Source organism: Drosophila mojavensis, unplaced genomic scaffold (assembly GCF_018153725.1).
Source record: "Drosophila mojavensis isolate 15081-1352.22 unplaced genomic scaffold, ASM1815372v1 contig_74, whole genome shotgun sequence".
Taxonomy (NCBI): Eukaryota; Metazoa; Arthropoda; class Insecta; order Diptera; family Drosophilidae; genus Drosophila; species Drosophila mojavensis.
The window spans coordinates 19,880,818-19,905,110 of NW_025318899.1; the positions used below are offsets into that span (position 1 = coordinate 19,880,818).

Sequence of the window (24,293 nt, forward strand, 5' to 3'; positions counted from 1 at the left end):
CATGACAACTCTGACCGATACAACTAACAGCACATTGTGAGTATAACAGAGTTGTTGCACTGCCACTGCGACAAGAAGAAGACAAATGTTAAGTATTCCTAAAAGAAGAAGCAGTGCTGTAGAGCATAACATTGCCAATCGCGAAGTAGAAAAAGACATACACAATTGAGAGTAATTGGAAAAAATTAAAAGATATAGAACTTACTTTGTTAACAAAAAATACAGACCGGGATTGAGTAACCTATTTTTCTTTTGTGCGCGCGCGTGTGTGTGTGTGTCAGTGTGAGTGTGTGTGTGGAAACTGAATAAATTGCACACACAGCAGTACTAACACACAGTAATACACCAGTTTTATTTAATTACAAGCCAAAAAGTAAATGCAGGTGTGTGTGAGTGAGTGCGCTCGATAATTGTTTATGGCAAGTGCAAGCTAAAGAAACAGCTGGCAATAAACTAGCCCCAGTTCACAAAGGTTCACGAAAAAGCTATCTGTGGCTGTTAGTTATGCGAAAAAATTGATTTTCCACAACGATTGCAGTTGCAGAAGGCAGCACAAATACCAGCTGAAAATAACCCCTCGCCCAACACCCCCAATTTGTGAGTGTGTGCGTGCCAGTGTAAGTGTGTGCGAGTGACGTGAGTAAGGGCTGCAAGTGATAAAGGCAGAGAAAAAAATAAAATAAAAAAAATCAAAGCGCGTCTTTGCCGGCGCATGCAATGAATATTGTCGGGGAATATGAATACAGCTCCAAGGATATGCTTGGCCACGGCGCCTTCGCCGTGGTCTACAAAGGACGTCACCGCAAGGTAAGAAATTGCCATGTAATGCAACTAATTAATTGTTTAACTGTAAGACGTTTTCGTAAAGACCTGAATGTGTGAATGTATTTGTGCTTTGTTATTGTTAATTTCAGTATATGGGCTTGGCTCGAGTTTCTAAAAATAACAACAACAATATTATTAACAATACGCCATTGTCAAAGCAAACAACGCAAACACCAAACGACCTGCCATGCGAAATTCGCATAAAACGCAATTAAGAAAAAGTGTGCCCACACCTACATACATATTGTACTTCTGCAGTACCTTCCGCTCCTGCTTTTTGTGTTACACTTGCCAAATGCCAAAGGCAGCCTAAAAAGTGACAGCGCGACTTCAGCTGACGCCGCGTGTCGCGGCCTCATCAGCGCGTGCCTCTTTATATGTAAACACTTGCAAACATACACACATACATCTATGTACGTCTCTTATTTTCCTGTTTTCAACTCCTAATGCTTCGCTCTCTATATTGTTATTGGCAATGTGTTTTTGTTTTCGCGTTGCTTTTACTCTTATCTCACTCAGTTTTTTCTTACAATAAATAATTTCAAGAGAATAAATTCTATGAAAACAGTTCGAAACACGTGCGTTGGTTTCGTTTTCTATTCTCTGCTTTCGATTTGCGACGCTTTTCGAGGCCTATGGACACGCATATGTACATACATATGTATGTACATAGTACACAATATATGTATGCTTAACCGTGTGTATGTGTGCGTTTCTGCGTGTTGAGTTTCGAGTGTTTTGAACTATTTCAGGGTCGTGTCAAACAATATTTCACATGTGTTTGAATTCGTTTATGTAGGCGGAATTTTAGGCGTTGGCGAAGCTCATCAAATTTGATTTAAATAACTTTTATCGTTCAGACACTCTAGGGTTATTTATTACATTAATTTATTTTATTATTAACATTTTCCTAAGATACCTTTCTTTTGTTGGAATGTTTGTTTTACACATATCCTTAACTGCAGAATTGGATTTGTTAGTTAGTTAAAAATATAAATGTATTTATTTTAACAACACACAATTTAAGCAGACTGTTATAAATACATATGTAAACAGTAGGCCTTACTAAATGCCTTATTGGATAAAAAGTTAATGTCAACAGAGACACAATGAAGCCGAAAACAGAGAGGAAAACAGAAAACAGGTTCCTCCAATCCGTGCACATATATATGTAGATAGTATGTATGTATATAAGAAATCAAAAGTTTCAGTCAGCTCTTGTGAAAAAGTCATTTATTCACTAATCAGTCGGAAGATAAAGTAGAAAATAAGAGAGATGGCTATACGAAGAGCAAGCGAGACAAAAGCTATTGTACATGTGCAACAAATGGGTCGCACTCTATTGTTGTTGTTTGTTATTGTAGGTGCCGCTTGTGAACGCGATGTAATTAATAGGCTACACGAACTTGAGTAATTTAAAAATATAAAACAAATGAAATAACAAATACAAATGACTGTTTCAGCTTTTTTTTTTCTACCTCAACTGATAAGCGCTGGGAATTTCATAAAGAGCTCTAGTTTTTATGTTTTTAGCTTGGCCCAGTTTCATCTGTTTGTTATAAACAAATTGAATTTGCTCTCACACAAATCTGTCTGCCGCTCTTCGGGCCATTGGGTGTGTAAGCACCAAAAATCAGTTTGAGTAAACATATGTATATATATTTGTATGTGCGGCAGTATGGAGAGAGCGATACTGTGTATCTGATGGATACACAAAAAACAGCTGATGCAATCGCGGGCAGCTGTTGCCGTAAATGTTTTCATTTAAAGCTTTTTGTATACTATAGCATTATGTGTTTTGATTATTGTTTTGGTAGTTTTATAAGGTTTACTTTTACCTTGATATCAGTTGGTTATGTGATTTTTAGTTTTGCGTGTTTATTTTCCATTAACACTAACTGATATTTTCTTTGATTTGATTTAATTGTCAAAGTTAAATGCTTAAAGTATATAAAAATCAGGAACTATATGTGAATTTCGTTATACGCTCCTCTAAGATATCTTGTTATACATATATACATACCTACAATATATACATATGTATATAGTGCCAAGCAGCCAACTTCTCAGTTAATTTATTGCTGTCGCATTCTTGTTTTGCGCTCGAATTTTCGATTGCTTTTTATACCCTGAACCCATTGAAAATGGGAAATCAGGGTATAATGGTTTTGTGAAAAAGTATGTAACGGGCAGAAGGAGGCGTGGCAGACCCCATAAAGTATATATATTCTTGATCAGCGCGACGAGCTGAGTTGATATAGCCCTGTCCGTCTGTCCGTCCGTCCGTCCGTCCGTCCGTCCGTATGAGTGCGTCGATCTCAGAAGTTATAAGAGCTAGAGAGCTGAAATTTGGCATGCATACTCGTGTATACCATACGCAGTACGAGTTTGCTTTATTTTTTCGATAATTCGTCCGATAACTTTTTTATCGAGAATAATCGAAAAATCGGCATTGTTTTTTCAGCCTAATTTGAACATTTTTAGACCTAGAGTCTTCAAATTTGCGTTGTATATAAAGTTAATCGATACAAAAATGTTGTAATTTACAGATTTTGGATACCACGCCCCCTTTCCCCCCAATATGTAAAAAACGCATTTCAAGTACTAGAGACTTGTGCTTTGGAATGTACACACATATTCATCATATGATTACACTCTGAAAGTTTCATTAAGATCTTATGTCTACAAAAGAAATTATTCAACAAATAAATTCTCATAATATTGCCCACACTGCAGCGCAGCCCAAGCGCAGTCGCTGCTTACTGCGCAGTTAGCAGAGCGCAGGCTTATGCGTGCGTGTGGAAGCATGTGTATGTATGTGTGCATAAAAATGCAGAATGATTAGAATATCAGCTTAGAGGGTTCAGGGTATCTCCTAGTCGAGCAGTCTCGACTAGAGCCTTCTTACTTGTTTGCTTAGCCGAAGCGTAATACTCTTTAATCTATGACATTTCGTTCTTAATGCTGGCAGACAGATGCACGTGTAGTGCATGCTAGCTAGAGCGAGCTATAAATAGATGACCGCATGGAGCATACATAGGCAGGCAGACAGCAGACAACAAAAGATACAGAGCCATCTATATATATGCCCATATGCTAAGGGCCAGATAGGGAACGAAATTGCAGCCGGCAGACATGTGCGACAGTCCTTGCAAGACTTGCGATCTAAAATAAACACAAATCGTATACGTTTGGAACGGAGAACTGAATGAATACATTCATATCTAACAGATACGCACACACATGGCGAAATCATTAGCGGTTGACACGTGTTTCAATATTATTCTGGTTTTGTTTCTACTGCTGGCAATAGAATTTTCTACGACTCTGTTTGTGCTCGTGGCATTGCATAATTTATACATACACACACACACTTACATACACACCACGTTGAGAATCATGCAAAAATGTCATATTGTGATAAATGTACATAAACGAGGGCTGCTCGACAAGTAGGAGACATGTAAAATACATTTACAAATAGTTTACAGAATATATAGTTTCATGAAAAAATATATTTGGATAATATGGGCATAAGCGAGGTTTGAAATGAATTTAGCTGAGAGTGTTTATATAGCTTAATACATAATTAATTAATCAGTTTAGCTACCGAAACAAATGTCAATTTACAATATGTTTATACATATATACATATGTTATCTATTTCTCATGAGTTTTCGCTTAGCCCTCGCAGTCGTTCTTTATGTTTTATAAAATATGGCAAGGTTTCGTAATACCCTTTCGCCCCCTCGGTTTCGTTTTTGTTTTCCTATCTGTCTGCCGCACGGCTGCACGCGTTTCAATTCTGTCTCCTGTTGTTGTTGTTATTGTTTATACTGTGCTTATATTTACTTTTTATAATTGTGCAATTGCATTTGCATTTTGCATTTGATTTGGTCATAGTTGTTGCTGTTGTTGTTGCTTTTTATTGCTGCATTATACAGCTGCTTTAAATGCGTCTCTAGAAATTGACAACTTTAATGTGTAATGAGCAGTGTCTAATCGAAATAGAAGATTAAATTCAATTATACAATAATTACAAAAATAAACAGTATTATTAAAAGGGCAGTAAGTCGATTTATTTTAAAATATGTATAACATTTTTAAATGAGAAAAAGTAAAATTCGGTTTCGTTTGCCATCAAAGCTTTTCGAAATGTTATTTAAAATTTAAATTAATATTGCATATACATTCAATGAAAAAAGTATATACATACCTATGCATAAACATAGATTCGCTAAGTTGATCTGTAGTCAATGCAAGGTAATTAGATTCCACGTAGTTGCGGAAGTTACTTAGAATGCCATCGACTTCAATGTTGTGCTAAATTCTTGACCCATATGGAGAAAATGAGTACAAAACATATGCTCGGAACTCGAGCTAAGCAATAAATGAATATCAAATGTTTTGCAAATGCTGTAGGAACGTGAACGTGAAAGTTGATGACTCTTCAAAGCGGAAGCTGACACCGCACGACCTCTCCGTAATACTCCTCCCGAGCACTGCTAAAAAATACATTTCAATTGTGCTAAATTAGTTTGCTCATATGACGAATGTTAATTGGGGTTCAATGTGCCGTGGGGCTTTGATAAGGCTACCAGGCCACATAAAAAATAATTGCGAAGAGCAAAAGAAATTTCAGCCAAAGTGCATTGGCCCCCAACTAAAAGAGGAAAACAAAATTTGGTCTTTGGACAGAAATGGCAAAACGAAAACAACAACAAATAATAATAATTGCGCAGAAAATGCGAAAAACAAAACAAAGCTGCTGCCACAAAGTATCTGACAGATATAAATACATGTACATACATGCACACACAGATAGAGATACAAATATAGAGACAGAGATACACTTGAGCCGTTGGCTGCTGCTGCAACTGGTTTGGCTCGGTGAAAATGCAGCTGGAAAAGCAAACCGAATCGCCTGGCGGAAAACTCTTTTGGCAAAACTACGTCGCAGGTCTCGAATTTCGCGCAGCGCGTGATTGACGGAATATAAGCAAAGATGTGAGCAATGCGGCAGTCGAATGTGCCTGACCATGAAATACCCTGTTTCAATTTCGCCTGAATTGCTATTGCTATTTTTATGAAAATAAATTGAAAAAACATTAATTTGTAGCTATCAATTTATTGTATTTACAATACTGATATACCTGTTTACTGGCCTTAAGACAGGGTATTTGCCAAAAGTCTACCGGGTATTGTTTCCTCCATAATATGTTCTATATCATCAGCGAACTGCGAATCGTTTGCTAAACCAGTTTGTCTGCGAATTCTGAACTGACTATTTATTATATATACGTCTATATATATTTAGAAGTATGTGTACGTATGTGTGTGCGTATTCAATTCAAGACCAGACAAGTTATGCGCATATTCTAATAAGTCTGTCTGCGCATGGAAGCTGTTTAATCTCTGGAACATGACTGAAATTCGATCGGTTCATTATTGATTGTAGCTTTCGTTTCAGAATGTTTGTTTTGATTATGTAACAAAAGCTAATGTAAGATAGAGAAATGTGCAAATGATGCGAAATAAGAAAGCTATAAATAGAATAAACAGCTAAAGCTAATGTGATTAATTTTACAAAACAGTCTAAATATTTAATGCAAATTATGCCCAATAATGGAATTTAAATCATATATTGTATTATTATTAAAATATCATTATATATGTATATATACTGTGTTGTTGCTAATTATAATTTTATTTATTATGGGTTTGTACTTATTAATTTTGTTTGTGGTTTCATTTTAATGTTATCTGCTTTGTTCCTCGCTTCGTAACTCTGACCTATGACAGAGTGTGTAATCTGTCGCAAGTAAACGCCATATCTCCCAGTGGACCCCACGACGCTCTGCTGGAGTACCGTTAAGCGAATGTTTTTGCTTGAGTTGAGATGCCGTGTGGCATCAAAAGCAATTTATTACTATCTTTCGTATAATTATACGTTGAACAAACAAACAAACAGATGTGTGTGGGTTATCGGTCAAGTTGAAAGAATTTCTTGATTGTAAATATTTATAGAAGATGCAATTCTGTTAAATAAATGTCTCGCTTATCAGCTGGGAGTTGAGATGTTGCGAAGGGAGAGATTCAATAGAAAGTTATAATTTGAATGTCAAGTTTAACAGGACAAAGAGCGAAATAGAAGCATAGTAAAGATTTAAGTAACGAAGCGTGAAATGAAGACTGAAAATGAAAAGAACAAGAGCGCAAAGAAAACACTTCCGTATTTGGTAACACTATGAAATTGATTTTGTGCACGAGTCTAGCCACGTTGGACTAGCGTATCAACGATATGGAGAATTATCGCATCACGTCATACCAGTATTTTATACAAGTGCGAAACGAAAGGTAGTTACACAAATTAACACTTTCCTTTGTTGATTGGGCGGGTGTGAGGCGTGGCAAGCCAACAGGTAAACACAGACAAAGAGTCATTGTCGTTTGTTAAGTGCCAGGTAAATAATAACAAGCTGGACGAGACAAAGGGAAAGGGGGGACATTACTGTTATCATTTAAGGTAAAGTAAAGACTAGTCAATGGTAAAGCGCAGATATCCCACAAAGTCTGGCAGACAGACAGTCATGCGCTTAGACAGTCAACGCAATTGAATGCATTTTGCGTATCTAATTGGACAGCGAGACACGAGGCAGATTGAATTTATTTATACTTATAATACATATATAGATATATATGTATATACAATGCGACAGGCCGATAAACTTTGCTGCAAATCAGTAAACAAGAGTTAGGCTATACCTAAAGATTTTTGAACCTGAATTCGGGTAAATTTAAATTGCAAGAAGTAAAAGATAACGTCTCTAGAGATCATGCTAAATTTAAAAAATTCCGGTAACTGTAGTCTGATTCATAGTTACCCAATAATTGGAGGAAGTTATCTTTAATATTATAAGTTTATATCTTAGGGCATATAGAATACTGATAAAAATATCTATTTATAAATATTTTGGTCATAAAAATATGTATTTAATAGTATTCAATTTACTTTAAGCTACAGAAAAGCTGATTGCTGACATCTACGCCTCTCTATGCACTTCTCACACAGTGCTGACAATTGAATAATGAATATTCTGTAAAGTAATTAATTTTAATTATTTGACCTCATTATTCAATCAAAGCTCTTATAGAAATAATTTTTTTAGTATCTACCTAAGCAATTCGCTTTTACTGTTAATTGGGAATTATAGAAAATTGTACAAAAATTGCATACCTAAAATAGAAATTGCGTGTTGTTTACACCAATAAAATCATCTATTGCAAGCTGAGTTTGTTTATAACCAACAATCGTAAAAATCGCACCTGAAAGAGCGTCATATTTAACGGTCAGTAGTACTAGTTTAATGCCTATTTGGTACTACCAATCAGATTAACGGCAGTTAACACGTGACTCAGTAAGATCAAGCAGTGAACCCAGATTTTATTGTTAGCTTTCCCAAAGAGCATTACGCTTAAATCGTATAGAATTTTACTTGGATATTGATTGGTCAGCATGTTTTTTATTAATTAAAATAAAAATAAGTTCAGTGACTTCAGTACGTTAAGTAACTCTAATGAATGTTAATTTATATTCTGTGTTTTTTTTTCTGTTTTCACCTTTCAGAAACACATGCCCGTGGCCATCAAATGTATTACCAAGAAGGGGCTCATCAAGACGCAGAATTTACTCGGCAAGGAGATTAAAATTCTAAAGGAACTAACTGAGCTGCATCATGAGAACGTTGTGGCCCTGTTGGATTGCAAGGAGTCGCAAGACTGCGTCAATCTGGTTATGGAGGTGAGTTCTTTTCTTTTTGTTATCTACATATTACCTGATTCAAAACAAAAACAAAGCCTAATCAGCAGTTCTATACGAATTCTGTTGTGTCATTGTTTATGCCTTACTATTTGTTGTTGTTGTTGTTGTTGGACAACTGGGTATGATACTGCGCGACGGTCATCATTAATGATATGTGGCCTAATCGTATGACTCAATTCGTTCGCCATTCGTTGCAAAAAAAAGTGCACGTAGGCAAGATTTGTCGTCATTGAGCAGCGTTCCACATCCCGCTTCACATGAGGGCCCTTTCAGCTGAAAGCACTACGCATTTAATTGCGGAAGTTACAAAGTCTGTGTGAAAGCAAAATAACTAAACGAAATTAACCATTTGAGCAGCTTCTACGATTACAGAATACCCTTTAATTAATGTCAGATGAATTATCGTATGCATATATTAATGATAAAGACCTTCTACATTTATGATCTGAAATTATGATGTCTTCACTTTTAATCTTACCTGACGATTTGGCTAAATTCCTCTTAACAATACATTTAAGAAGTCTGCTTTGTTACACATATACCCCATAGTTTATTTAGTTTCTACATATACCTGAAATGAGTCTTTCCTTTGTATTCCGTATCATCGTATTCTTGCATATAGCTATTTCTAAATTTATAATGCATAGTATACATAAATTATTGTACGTTTGCATTCTACGGCAATTCTTAATTCCACTTATCCACTATTTATTCAATATATTCATTAATCTGTTTCCCTAAATCTACCTGTTTCGTATGTGTAAACAAGTTTTTAGTTTTTCGCAAATTTTGCAATGAATGAAAATATTTCTCACCTAAACTTTGAATGCTTTGTTTATTGATTTATTCGTGTGACCAAATACTTCCTATATATTTACATATATGCCTATTTATGCAACAGGTTCATATAGACTTTTAGTACGCACTGTTTAACGATTAAATATGAAATTAGGTCAGACTCCTGTGCGAGGCATTAGTTAAGGCCTTGTTGATAAGATTAGATGGCATTGTTTTGTTGTGCGCACTTTTATTTACATAGATATCAAGATCATTTATGAAAGAGAAATGCGGATGTTTTCATTTTGTCTACAACTGTAGAATCCAAGTGCAGGCTCTTTAAATTTGCAAATGTACGAATTTATCTATAGATTTAATTATCTAATTTTAGTCGAGTGTAAAAACGAAAAAATATTTAAGCATTCAATTAGTTCCGTTTGCTTTGGCTGACTTTGACCTCATTTCGATGTCTGTAAACACGGCGTATTACCCTATTTCTCTCTATTTTTCTACTGTGCGCTCTAATTTCTAGTGTAATCAGTTTATTTTTGTAGTACTTATTGAACCTGTTGAACGAATTTTGACTTATGGCAATGTTTTACTGTAATTCCGTTATGACATATGATTGAGAATCAATTTACTTATACAGTTCGAAAAGCCTCTTTTTATTTTAATTAATGGTGTGCAATTATAATGATCTATAAACGGAATGGTGAACATTAGTAAAAGGCCGAATAGGAGTTTATACTATTTACAACAATTAATTTTATTGTATAATTGGCATAGTATCTATTATTAAGAGTAGGGAAGTTCTAATAGCTATAACAATTTATTAGACACTATCGATATGATGTGTATTAATGTGCTTGAAACGTAACCACAGAATATATATATGTATTTATAATTTTAGTTGTTTGCTACCCGAAACACACAAAAATGCAAGACGAACTACAAATTATACATGTCCATGAAATCAATATCTAGTCGACTAGGTGACTTATAACTAGAGGGGGAACTATTAACTAAAATTTCCGCTACAATTCGGAAATTTGTATTGAATACAATGCAAACAGAGTTCAAGTCTCGTAATGTTGGCAAATGCTGCTGGCTGTATTGACAATGTGGTTTTTATCATTTTGGAATCATTTCTAAGGCAGCGAGCGAGTGTGGTGTGTGCGTGTGTCTGTGTGTGTATGTATATCTTAGGCTAGCTTATTTAGCGGTATTTCCTCAGTGGGATGCACCTGATCCTTTGGCTCCGGTTTGCTAGTGCGACAGCATTTCGTTTTAATGCCGCCCAGATCTTTGCGACAAATCAAGCCCACAATGATGCCCACAACGGCAACGACCATGATGCCTGCGAATTGTTGAACAAATCAATTAAATGTTTATCACAATATTTGTACAACGATGCACTCACATATGAGCAGTATATTGATGGTCTCCTGCGAGATGGGCACTTGATATGGCTCCTCCTTGTCTGTGGGCTTATCGCTGCTGCTTTCAGTCATGACGCCCGCCTTCGCTACGCTGGCCGTCTCGTTGGCCACCCGGTTGCGATTGCGATTGGCTGCTGAAACAATATTTGCACAGTTACTTAAATGTCCATATATTTGCTTATATTCGAGTTTTTGTTTATTACCAGTGCGTGGCGGCGCTGGAGTCGTTGGCTTCGGAGTGCTGGGCGCCGCAGTCGTTCGGCTGAAGGGCGGATCTGATGAGGCTTGAATGAGGCTATCGTTAAATGATGTTCCTAGGACCAGCTCGAAGCAGCTGACATCAAAGTTCTTGAAGCTGATGTTGTCAATTGATTTGAGCAGATTGCAGAGTTCCTCAATGTTGGGTTGATCCAGTTCTGGCAATTTCAGTTTAATTATATATTTAAGCGGCGTGAAAGCTCTCGTATTGATTTGCTGTCAAAAAATTAAAAAGAACAAGACAGCATCTATATAAGTGTGCTATGCGCAAGTAAGTGCCAGAACGAGACAACTATGTAGGCACACTTGGTAGTGCTGCCAACTCGTGTGCTGACGGCTATCGTCTATCGATAGACTTATGCGATAGTTTGGCGCGTAACTTACTCGTTTGAATTCATTGTTGTCCAAGCGCAGTGCATTCAGTCCACTCATATTCGTAAATATTTGGTCCGGAAGCTCCGTCCAGCTGCAGTTCGAGCAGCTGAACTCAATCAAACTGGGCTGATTCAAAAACGAACCATCTGTGCGCTGAATGATGCTATTATTGCTCAAATCCAACAAGGCTAAATCAGTGGCGCTTGAAAATGTATCTGGATCGATTTTGGTCAACTGATTGTTGGTCAAGCGAAGGCGACGCAGACGTTCCATGCCAGTGAATGCCTGAAAAATACAAATATTAGTTTGTAATTCATTTTATAGGAATGTGACTGACTGACCTCCTTGTCAATGCGTCTGATCAAATTGTGATTTAAATTGATTTCGACCACTTTGGACAAATTGGCAAAGTCTTCGGCACGCAGCTCCGAAATGACATTGTGGCTCAAATCAATAATGGCTGCCGTTTTTGGCAAATCCAGTGGCACATGAGTCAAATGTGCATTCGTGCATTGCACATACTTGAAATCCTCCAAGCATAGGCAATGCCGTGGACAGCTTGGCTCCAGCACATGGCTGCTGCGTCGTGGAATGCCTGCAAGCAAAAGCAATGCATTAGAATTAAGCAATTTTCAACTTCTTCTTCTTCAACTTACTAAAAATGGGCCTAAATGTGGTTGTTGTTGTCGATGAGGCTATGTCCAATTGTCGATTTGCTGCAATCTCTGGATGTAGTTTATCCGACGACTCGCTGCTCTGCACCTCGTCAGCATAATCATCATCGTCATATTCGTAATCATCATTAAAGCTATTGTTGTTGCTGTTGCCTTTTTGGCTTTTGTCCGCGGGTGCTGTTTGGCTTATGCTGCAAAAAAAAAAGTAAACAAATGGAAAATTAGCAAAATTAGAACTGAACGCAAACAAGTACACCCTATTTCGGCTATTAGCCGAGGTAAGCGGGCTTAATTAGCAATTGCTGGCCAAGTGGTTTTTGCCAAAATAAAGAAACTCAATTGACTGCGAATGTTTGCCAATTCGAGATAATGTCCGATTACATCACGAACACAGACACACCCAACAATTTGTCCTGAAAACCGCTCTTGACCCATTTGCAAACACGCTATCAGTGATGCCCTGTAATGGCTGTGAAATGGGGTGTACCAAATTGTAGGCTATGAAATACCAATTCTAATTGGAATTTAAAGAGAAGCAATTCTCAATGAGAATTCTACAATTTATTATTATTCAATGAGGTTAATGATATTTTACCTATCGTTGACTGATATTTGTACTCCCTGTATTTATTTACAGGGCATTTTGAGTACAACGCCTTAAGAACACTTTACTTTGCTCATTTTACTGGTATATCTTTCAGTTTCGTGCCTTTTTGCCGTCTGTTCGCTCTTTATCATTATTCGCTTTTGTTTGCTATGGCCGTGTTTGTTGGGCTTTTCGAGCCACATGAATGAAAACAAGCGGGAAACCTGTTTACGTCATGGTTACAGTGAAATCTTAGCCGGTTTTTCTACGTTCTCACTTGCTCTCTCCCTCTCACTCTGTCTCTTCTGCTCACTCTCACTTTCGTTCTCTTTCTCTCTGTGATAACTTGTCGTGATTTTGTGACCAAATAACTTGGCGAATTCTGAAACCTTCATTAGGAGCGCGTCAGATTGTGCGGGAATTAAATAGCTTTCCTTTCAGTTTATGAGTAAAAAAAAAAACATTACGAGCTGACACACATTACATACATATGATCCTATATAGAGATGTGTGCTTATTTGTGTGTCAGTTCAAGTGCTTCTTATAATCACCCGTTTGCTACTTGCTACTATAAATTGCGTGACTGTTGGATTCTCGAGTATATATAAAATAGTATATATGAGAGCTTTGTATGAGCAGCCTGCTAGGAATTAGCTTGTTAGCAAAATGAGTCGATGTTTATAGTTTTTGGAATGAGTTTAAGTATAGCTCTAGTAAGTGCTATAAATAACTGTGTTTTAGATTGTTTACTTTGCAGTTTATAGAGAAAATGAAGTATTATTCTTAGTTCGAAATTTTTCTACTATAAAATTGAACTTCAAATGGCTTATCCAATTTGGATCTGGCATACTGTTTAGCTTGACTAACTGCAATTGAAATAAAATGCCAACCTTGAGAAATGTGTTTACACACACGAAATAAATCGATAGAGAAGCTCCTTTGGGTCTTTTGCTGGCTGTCTGTAAATAGAGCCACGCTTGAGTCATAAAACGGTTCGTTTTGTTTGCACTCAAAGCGCTTTGACTGTTTACCGCATTGAATAAACATATTTGATAAGTGAAAATTATCGGTGCAACTGTGGCTGGCCTTATCAATGGGTCGATTAGGGAATTCATACATAAGTATAATAACATTAATTGCGGGTGGGACTTGTGTCACTGTTACCGTGTTACCGTGCCGGCCATAAATAAAATGGTATTTAATACAACGAAAATTGAGTTCGATATAATGCCGGTTCAAGGTCCGTTTAACTGATGTGCTGTCGGAGGCTTTTATTTTTCAACAGGTTTACGTTTCACTTTATACGAATACATATCTGACCACAGGGAAGAACTTTGTACTTTAGCTTAGCGATCTGTAATTGGCTGTCACACCTCAACAATGCGAAAGGTGATCGATGTGTCACGGAAGATTTGATGAATGAATTGGACGAGCCCGAATATGCTATGGGAATTTTATTTTTAATAATAAAACTAAAGTGTTTGGCTGGGGCTAGAAACAGATTACAGATTATATATTATATTATGTTTATTCATTTGTGTTTACCTTACGCTCAGCAAAAATATTAGAAATAATCCAAATTTGTAGTAAACGTGCATATTGTTGATTGTTTTCTTTGAATGATAGTTGCTTAGAAATGTTTTATAATTTTATGTTGCTTAATGTTTTTATTCAGGGCATTAATTTCATGTCATTGTTGAATCACTTTTTTTTATGCTGTTGAATAAAGGTGAAGAAATTTGATTATATAATAATACAATTATACAGTTCAGTCGACTTTAAACCAACTGGATGGGATTTTGTTTCGTGTTTATTTTATTTTTAATATATATTTGTTGTATTTTGTATTATGCACAGTTTGGTAATAATTCGCTCATTTCAGCGGCAAGTGTTTCGTATATATTTATATACATTCATTTGAACAACTCTCAGATTTCAAAGAATATGTAATTGTGAAGCACACATGTTACATTTTAGGCTTGAGAACTGTAGTTAGCACACTTGCATACAAATCAATTTCTGATTTATATACATATATATATCATATTATACCAATGGACTCGTGCAATATTTGTTTCACTGTGAGATTTTCCGTTAGCTTTTCCAAAACACTGCGATATAAATTATATATACATTCCTAAACACAAATTGCCGCTATTTTATATGTATAATATATCTATCATTTATATGTATATGCCAAAATAAATTTGGCATTTGTCTCGTCGACCACAACACGCAACAAACCGAACACGCTCGCTGCCAACTTGTGACTAAATGGATAAAAAAAGGTGAGCGCCAAGCAAAAAAAAAATTGCCCAATGCATCAGCTACGAGGGAAATTTTACTTTATGCTATGAGCAGGTGTTTGCCAGAGAGAGATAGAGAGTGCGGGGACTTTTTTTTTTTTGCATTTGCTTTTGTTTATGAGCGAAATGAGCCTCTCACGTCTGCGCTTAACTGATGTTTCCATAGCAGCACATTTTGCACGTCATCTCTCTCTCTCCCTCTCTCACTGTCATCTTCATTTCTTTTTGGCGCTCTCTGGCTCTGCTGGCGTGTTAGACATTTTACTTTTACTTGATTTGTTGTTGTTAATAAAAGTTTGCTTTGCCTAATCGTTAGAATGTTTAATTGCTAATCTTATCAAATTGTGAGCAGCGCTTATTACGGATTCTGCTTTAATTAAAAAATAAGCGTCATTTGTTGTCAACTGATATGTATTTCGCTCTACATTTGTTATTGTCCATATAATATTTGTTATGACTCTTATATATTCCAGTTTCAATTGGCCCATTTATTTATTATAATACAAAGAACAGAAACACAGACACACAAGCACATTCAATTGTAGGCTTCTTATAAGTATGCCGCAATAGACACATTTCTGTAATATTTGCATGAATATTTCTTTATCACTAATGTGCTGCTCGTCCAGCTAGGCACAACTAAGTATTTGCTTTATGTGGAACTGATGTGTTTATCGCCTCAGATTCGCTACAAAATGATTGACCTTTAGTCGTTGAGTTTTGTTGTTGTTTAATTCTACATAGTTGTTTTGTTAAAACGCACTCAATGTTTGAAGTCTACAAATTCCGCAAGCTCTCAACATTTGTTATTGCTTAGCACATGCTTCGATTTCTTCAAGTCGAGCGCGAGTCATGCGAGTGGTGCGAACGTCCCTGACAAACTGAGCAGCGCGCGGTTGCGGCGTCGATGACGGTGCTTTAAAGCTTCAGCTTGGAGAGCGCCGCACATAGTCGACTCTCTGTCACTTTATCTCTCTCTGTCCTCTCCCTCTCTTTCAGTTTTTCGGCAAAACTCTTTTTGGTTCTCCACATTTGATTTCATTTACCATGTAATGTATTATATTAGAATTTAGCAACGGCTTTTGCAGTTATTGATACGCTGACTCATGCGCAGTTGCATCAATATTATTATAATTATTATTATTATTATTATTATTTGTCATGTCTTATAGCTCTTACATTGATTGTAGAAATTTTGTCCAAAGTACACATGAAATAGCACTCCTCCCTCTGTACGCTTTACATGTCATTGACTTTTTATATCTCTCTTTATTCTGAGTGGTTTTTGTTTTGTAAATGTGCCTGCCCGGCAGCCCAAACTGAATCTTTTGTCATTTTTAATTGCATAATGTTGTTGTTGCTTTTATTATTATTATTAGAGCGCTTTGTTTGCTCATTACAGTGGAAGCGGGCCACACATTTCGTTAGTTTTATCAAACAACCATGAAAAATGTTGCTCGTGCTTATTATTCATAATATTTTCCAGCAGAAGTCTTTTTTCCTGCAAACGAAATTTCTTATGCTGTCTGAAGGTCAGATGAATCCTTTATCTTCTTGGATAAAAAAATCGACGGTTGTTTCTTGTATGTGTTGTATATTGTATATGTAAATTAGCGAGGGCTGCTTATGTAGTTTACATAAAATAAATGACTCGCTTTTTCTCACACTTGCTTCATTTAACTTAACAGTAAAACTCTCATGTCTTTATTTCGCTACTCTTATTGACTCTACAGTAATATCTACAATAATAGCTTCAACTCTCAAAATGTCTCCAAAAAAGGAAATATGCTCTTCAGCTCTTTGCCTGGAAGCTTCCTTAAACAGCAGCTGCTCTTGTTATGTTAAAAAAAAAGTGAATTTAGCAGCTGCAGATGCTTACAAGCTACGCCAGTAACCCCTTTAAGAAATGACAGCAAGATGAAGGGGTTAATCAGCTTTTTTGATTTCTAAATTGTCGGAAATAATTTCACTTTGACCTTGAGCCAACATCAGAGTCGGCAAACCTATAAAGATGCTGTATGTGCACACACATTTGTTCCATAATTGTCTGACGGGCGAACAAAAGACGTCGTTGAGCCTGAGGAACCAGCTGGAAAGAGAATCCATGCATAATTCAATCGCATGTGTTTTCACTTGATTGAGCTTAATTCATTCGCATAGTATGCGATTTGCTTGTCGCAGCTTCTCGGTCGGAGAATTTAATTCACATAATTTTTGTTCTTTTCTTTTGATTTCCTTCTTTTTTTTTTTTTATACCCTGAACCCATTTTCAATGGGAAATCAGGGTATAATGGTTTTGTTGAAATGTATGTAACAGGGAGAAGGAGGCGTGGCAGACCCCACAAAGTATATATATTCTTGATCAGGGTGACGAGCTGAGTTGATTTGGCCCTGTCCGTCTGTCTGTCCGTCTGTCCGTCTGTCCGTCTGTCCGTATGTATGAACGCGTCGATTTCAGAAGATATAAGAGCTAGAGACTTCAAATTTTTTTTAAAATGTCCGTAATTACAGCGCGCATATCAAGTTTATCATTAAAAATCGATAACTCATCTCGATCTTTTTTTATCGATAAAAAACCTTATCGAAACCCAGTTATAAAATTATATCTTCTACACCTTTATTGCTAGAGTCTCCAAATTTTTAATGTATGCTTATATGCAATTTATACAATTTCGGTTTTTGTTAAAATTTACCCCCCACCTCTAAATTCACCCCCTCACCCTCACTTTTGTAAAAAGCGTATTTCAAATACTAGAGACTTGTGCTTTGGCAATTACATGCATATTCATGTTATAATCATAATCTAATAGTTTCATGAAGATCGTACGTCCATAAAAAAAGTTATTAAACAATTAAGTTCTCATAGTAAGCGCACACTGCAGCCCATGCGTGTTTATGAGTGGTTGCTTGTATGTGTATGTGTGTGTGTGTGTGTGTGTGTGTATGCGTTTGTGTCTGTATGCGTGTGTGTGTGTATGTGTGTCTTTATGCGTGTGTGTGTATGTTTACCTGTGTGTGCGTACGTGCGTGTGTGTGTGTGTGCGTGTTTCTTGTGTAAGCTGAAAGTCGCGAAAAAGTATTGAAATATCTATTGCTCCAAGGGTTCAGGGGATCTCGTAGTCGAGCAGTCTCGACTAGAGCTTTCTTACTTGTTTTTTTTTGTTTTTGTTTTATTCTTTTTAGAACTTTGCATTTAGATTATACATTCAGAATTTCTTATAGAGCGCACTACAAATAATTGGTTTGTTATAGTAAAACCATTACAGAGATATTACGCATTCGGTTAGCTTTTCCTGTTTTCAAATATCACGCGAAGATCGATTTCCGGGTCGTTTGTGTCGTAGTCAGCGTAGTCCGCTTTCGAGAGTCCTTGTTGTCATCATCGTAGCTCAGCTTAAGCTGCAGTTGTTTGCTGTTGCTCCTGGGTTGTTGTTGACGCCGCCGAGCTGGCCTCGGGCGCCTTCTCATTGATGGCCAGCCAGGGGCAACGCTTCTGTAGCTCCATGCGGTACCTCGGGTGGCTGATGGCATAGACGAATGGGTCTATGCAGGCCACCAGTTTGCAGGTGCAGGCCGGTATCATAGTGGCCCCAGGTGTTAGCAAGCTTTTGTCCCCGAACGCACCGATTAGGGACATCACGCCGTACGGCGTCCAGGACACGAAGAATAGGAAGCATATGGTAATGGCTGCCTTTGCAATCCGTATCTCAGCCGTATCCTTGCTCTTGTCCACGTTGGAGCGCAGCGACTCAACGTTCATCTTCTTGGCCTGGTCGCGCAACGCTTTCTCATGGCTGATCACATGCGCAACTATCTGGCTGTAGTAGTAGATTATCATCAGAGAGGGGCACACGAAGCTGAAGAAGAAAATGGTGACCACAAAAAGGCGCGTATCAAAGTTATCCGTTAGGTAATCGAAGGAACAGGACGTCAGATAGCCCTCCGGCACGAATCGATCCCAGAACTGGGTGAGCGGCATAACAACCCACGGAGTGCAATAGAGCCAGATGATTATGTTCATGACAATCGCCTTGGTGAACGTCATGTTGCGATTCATGGGCTTCGTGATGACATTGAAGCGATCATAGCCAATAGCCGCATTGGTCATTCCGGCGCCAATGCCCGAGTACGAGCCGATGGCCGCAAAGATCTGGCAGGCAGTGTTGCCCAGGGCGAAGCCTCGATGGAAACTGTTGTAGATGAAGATGGGCGCTTTCAGGCACATTATGAGGTCAAGCACGGCCAGATTCAGCACAAACATGTTGGAGGGCGTCCGCAACGACTTCGATGTCGAAAAGATCCAGATGACCATGCCGTTGCCCACGGTCGAGGCGCAAAACAGAAATATATAGAAGATGCCGAGCATGTAGTGCATTGAGGCCGGCGGCTCTAGCTGGGTGAGCCAATGCTCCGGTATATACTGTATCTGATCCGGCGGCACATTCCAGCCCAAGAACTGCAGCTCACCGTTGCCCGAGATCCGTGCCTCCGGCCTTAGAACTGGACTCACGCTGGCGTTGCACAGCGGCGGCCCCACAGCGTCCACCATGGCGCGTTTACGAGCTGCGATTCAACTTTGTGGCTTGTGGTCTGTGCGTGCCACAGCGTCTTTTATACCTTTGACAGACCTTTGGCTAATTGAATTTGGTCGTGGGCTCGCGTGCTGCCAAATACCTTTTTTTGCCAATTGTGCACTTACCACAAATGCCCAGCAACAAGCTGGCTTACATTCTGGCTTTGCAGGCCAATGTCTAGCTTGTATGATGGCTGGCTCTGATACTTTACTTTAGAGAATTCACAATAATGTTTGTTTATTAATAATTTAAATATGATAAATAATATAGATGTATTGTTAAAATTGGTATATATTTTTAGTCATCTATTCTCCCTCGCTAATTTCCCCTTTTGATTCTCTTTTCCAGTATTGCAATGGCGGCGATTTGGCGGATTATCTGAGTGTCAAGGGCACTTTGAGCGAGGATACTGTCAGGCTGTTTCTCATACAACTAGGTCAGTAGCTTTGTATATATATTTTTATATGATTGCTGACATTATTTATTGTTCATACCCAGCTGGTGCCATGAAAGCACTTTATACCAAAGGAATTGTGCATCGTGATCTCAAACCACAAAACATTCTGTTATCGCACAACTATGGCAAGACCTTGCCAGCACCATCCAAAATTACATTGAAAATTGGTAAGTCAGAGAGATTATTGAATGATTTTTATGAAAAAATTAAATGTAAAATAATGTAAGAGAAAAGTTTGGGAAAAATTATATAAAATAAATATTTGCAATGAAATCATATTTAAGTTAAAGTAGTATCTAAACTTAATTTGGGATAACAGAATTCAATATGAATGAAAAAAAATTCACAAGGAAGTTTATAAAGTTTTATAAACAGCTCTAATTTAATTTCTATAAACATATACATACATATTCTTTTCATATTCTTTAAACTTTACTCTAATATTCTTTTAAATTTAAGTTTTCTATATCATTATACCTTTTTTTTTATTTATTTATTTTATTTATTTTTTTTTAGCAAGAATTACAAAATATAAAATAGCCAAAAATCATTGTCTGATTTATTTTCGTTATATTCGATATTATATTATATAATATATATGTATTATTTCTTACTAATCATACATTATTTCTTCAAATTTTCCTACAGCTGATTTTGGCTTTGCGCGCTTCTTGAACGAGGGCGTCATGGCAGCCACGCTGTGCGGCTCACCCATGTACATGGTAAGCGTTCGACTTGAGCTAAATTCATTTTCATTACAATAACATAATAAATACATTTACTAGGCACCGGAAGTGATTATGTCATTGCAATATGATGCAAAGGCCGACCTCTGGTCGCTGGGCACTATTGTCTACCAGTGCCTGACAGGCAAGGCTCCATTCTATGCTCAAACACCCAACGAGCTAAAGTTCTACTACGAGCAGAACGCGAATCTGGCACCCAAGTAAGTGGGATTTGATATTAAATAAATAATTAACATGTTAATTGGTTAATTGATTAATTGGCTTAATATATTATGGAAATTCACACATTATGAGTAATTAAGTGTAAATTCAGGAAATTAACGCTAATATGAATGCCTTTTTAGAATACCGCATGGTGTGTCCCCGGATTTACGTGATTTGCTGCTCTCTCTGCTGCGCCGTAATTCCAAGGATCGTATATCCTATGAGAGCTTCTTTGTGCATCCTTTCCTGCAGGGCAAGAAGCCACCCGTGTCACCAGGTATAGTCATTATATTTGAATAAATTGGCATCGAATGCTCATTAACTCTATGTTATGGAACAGTTGATATGCCACCGCTGTCCAGTGGCACCCCGCCCGTGAAGGCCAAGAGTCCGTTGCAGCAGCAGATGGAACAGGAGCTGCAGCTGGTGAAACAGGCCGAGCAGCAGCAGAAGGAGCGCGAGGAGCAGGAGGCTGCTCTAGAAGAGGAGAATACCGGTAAGCTGAATGCAAAGTGTAAACTGCGTTGAGCGATATCCAATCTAAAAGTTTTATCTCTTGCAGTCTCTGTGGTAGCTAATCCTGCTATTTGTGCCACCATTACCAATGTGGGTGTGCTGTGCGACAGCGAGAATAACAGTGCTTCCTGTAGCTCGCATGAGGACTCGGATGACTTTGTGTTGGTGTCGAAGAATCTGCCCGAGGATCAGCGCCAGAGTCAGGGCCATGCAGCGGCCACTCAGCCACGTCAGCAGCAGCAGCAGCCGCAGCCTACACAAAATCAGTCCAGTCCGCCGCGTCCCAGCAGCTTGCCCATTTCGGAGCCGAAGCCTGTGCCGGCACCGGCGCGACGACAGCTGCCTAATGCTGGCGGTGCCGCTGGCTCTCCGGGCAGGCAGGGCGGAATGCCGCTGACTGTGGCCACTCTGGCTGGCGGACATCAAATTCCTCGCTCTCAGCCAATTAGTGTCAAGCAGCCGCGTGCCGATCAGCGGAAGAGCAGTGTGAGCAGCGACATCAATTCGATTTCGCCGCCGGCAGTGCAATTCGCAATTGGCACACCGCCAACCAGGGTGCGCTCCGCGTCTGGTGGCTCTCTGTCAGAAACACCGCCAGCGCATGCACCGAGCACGTGGCAGGTGTCGCCCGGGCACTCTCAGTCGCCATTGCGTCGCAGCGGCAACAGTTCGCCGGTGCTTCCGTCCGCAGCTCTGACCAAGTTGCCAACGCTGTCCAGTCCCACATTGCTAGTTGCTCCAGGATCGCTGGGCTCGATTGGTTCTGCGGGCAGTGGTTCCGAGAACAACAATCAACATCATATGCTGGGACCGCGTGCCTTTACGCTGCCCGAATTGGGAGCCACTGGCGGTTTGCAGAGCCTGTTGGATACGGCCGGTGTCGGCGGACCAGGCGCTGAGCCGCATGCATTCCAGGCACCCGAGCTCTCGGAGGAGACGCTGATGGATCGCGAGCACAACGAAACTCTCTCCAAGCTGAACTTTGTGGTGGCACTCACCGATTGCATCCAGGAGGTGGCCGATTCACGCTGTGCACCGCTCTCCACACTTATGGTTGGCGGCAGCCAAACAGCTACGGATCAGAAACAGATACCACCCCACGCCCCGGAGCACTGCAAGCGAGCTGAGCGTTTGGTGTTACTGGTGCGCGCCCTCCAGCTGCTATCGTCCGGCCTTAATTTAGCCTCGCAGCAGCTGCGCAATGGGCAGTTGAAGCCGTCAGCGAACGTTAAGAATGGTAAGTCAAGCAAATACAATTATAAACATCAGCTCGATGCTAATTAACTATTTTCACCTGCACTGCAGCGCTGCTCACTATGAACGCTAAATATCGCAGCATTTTGTTCGAGTCGAAGCGTCTCAATGGCAGCGGTCTCCTCCAAAAAGCAAATGCATTTAACATAACGGCGGATAAAATACTCTACGATTATGCGCTGGATATGGTGAGTTTATAGAGAACCATCCAATTAACCAGATGTGTGATCCTAACTGTCTTTCGTTGCCTTTGCAGTGCCAGGCGGCAGCCCTGGACGAGTTGTTGAAGAACACCAAGAACTGCTTTGAGCGCTACAACACGGCACACATATTGTTACACTCCTTGGTGCAAAAGTGCAATCATCCACAGGATAAAAAGCAATTGAATAAATGTGAGTGTTCTTAGATTATTATTTGCCTCACTGAATTCAATTTGTATTATGAATATGTATCCTTTCAGATCGCGATGCCGTCGAGAAACGTTTGAGTATATTGCAACAGCATGGCTACATCTACGTCACCGATGAGAATACTTAGAGAGAGAGAAAAAGCGAAGAGCATTCATTCGTCGATAATTCCTTAAATTATTTAACCCATTTTCGTTGAGCGTACAACATGTGATTAAAGCAGAACTACGAGTACTCTATATATCCATAAATGCATACATAAATAGAAACAAACATAGCTAAAAGTAATTGAAATACCTTACACGTCATTTCAAGTGCAACAAGATATTAGCTAAAGACTTGAAAACCTTTTTAAATAGACAGGCTAACTGACAAATGTCCAATGTAAATAGTTTGAAATATGTACGTAGTTTTTGTTTAACTTTTTATTTGATATATATATATAAATATATGTATACATTTAAACAATTTTTGTTAAAGGTTATAAATGCGCCTGCGCTCGACGCCCATTTAGTCTTTAAGTTTATCAATAATAAATAAACACACACATTATATATAGAAATATATGTACGTTTCGATTTATATATATATATATAAATGTATACACAAAACACAAACACGACAACAAACGGATAATCAATTAATGTTTATGGGCAAAATGCAAGCCAAACTCAGTTTAATCTATGTTTTTAAGCTTCATAGGTGCAGGCAACTTTAAGTAGGTTTGTTCGCATAGTTCTTATGTCTTCTTTATATCTTAAACATATAATTTTCTCATAACAATTTTCATCTATATATTCCTTTATAAGCTACGCGTATTTATGGCTGCACTACACAAACAATTATAAATGTGCTATGTTCATAGTTTTAGTTAGGATTTCCTCTAAAAAAAAATTAAATGAACAAACAAATAATTTTATGTATAAAATACTTTAAACGAACCTAAGTTTTTCTACAAAGCCCACAAATTAAATAAGATTTATGTATATGCTATACAAACAAACAAACACATATGAAAGTGTATAAAATGCAAATTAAAACTAATAAAAAATAACTCGAAATGTAAGAACAGC

At 38.3% G+C, this 24,293-nt stretch overlaps 3 protein-coding genes across 6 annotated transcripts; 1 reads left to right on the forward strand and 2 right to left on the reverse strand.

Annotated features, from left to right (window-relative positions):
- The first annotated feature begins 111 nt into the window (after window positions 1-111).
- On the forward strand, window positions 112-23,782 carry LOC6583039 (serine/threonine-protein kinase unc-51). The gene is made up of 12 exons (XM_002008682.4): window positions 112-807; window positions 8,453-8,626; window positions 19,985-20,072; window positions 20,135-20,260; window positions 20,742-20,815; window positions 20,879-21,039; window positions 21,184-21,320; window positions 21,384-21,539; window positions 21,606-22,796; window positions 22,865-23,001; window positions 23,070-23,205; window positions 23,274-23,782. Exons 1-12 carry the CDS (start codon window positions 718-720, stop codon window positions 23,348-23,350), a joined length of 2,547 nt encoding a protein of 848 aa, XP_002008718.1. The 5' UTR covers window positions 112-717; the 3' UTR covers window positions 23,351-23,782.
- Window positions 10,166-15,953, reverse strand: LOC6583040 (leucine-rich repeat and transmembrane domain-containing protein 2). 4 transcript variants are annotated; one of them, XM_002008683.4, is made up of 8 exons: window positions 15,826-15,953; window positions 14,302-14,472; window positions 12,153-12,361; window positions 11,838-12,091; window positions 11,506-11,781; window positions 11,067-11,337; window positions 10,845-10,994; window positions 10,166-10,781 (listed from the first exon to the last, which is right to left on the reverse strand). In XM_002008683.4, the coding sequence occupies exons 2-8, from the start codon at window positions 14,352-14,354 to the stop codon at window positions 10,627-10,629; spliced, it is 1,368 nt and encodes a 455-aa protein (XP_002008719.1). In that variant the 5' UTR covers window positions 14,355-14,472; window positions 15,826-15,953; the 3' UTR covers window positions 10,166-10,626. The 4 variants fall into 4 exon arrangements, with proteins under 4 accessions (XP_002008719.1, XP_032587012.1, XP_015018191.1 ...); XM_032731121.2 differs by having other exon boundaries at window positions 10,845-10,997; XM_015162705.3 differs by having other exon boundaries at window positions 10,845-10,997; window positions 15,767-15,953.
- Window positions 18,208-19,636, reverse strand: LOC6583041 (opsin Rh4). The gene has a single exon (XM_002008684.4). The coding sequence runs from the start codon at window positions 19,609-19,611 to the stop codon at window positions 18,457-18,459; it is 1,155 nt and encodes a 384-aa protein (XP_002008720.1). The 5' UTR covers window positions 19,612-19,636; the 3' UTR covers window positions 18,208-18,456.
- Window positions 23,783-24,293: the final 511 nt, after the last annotated feature.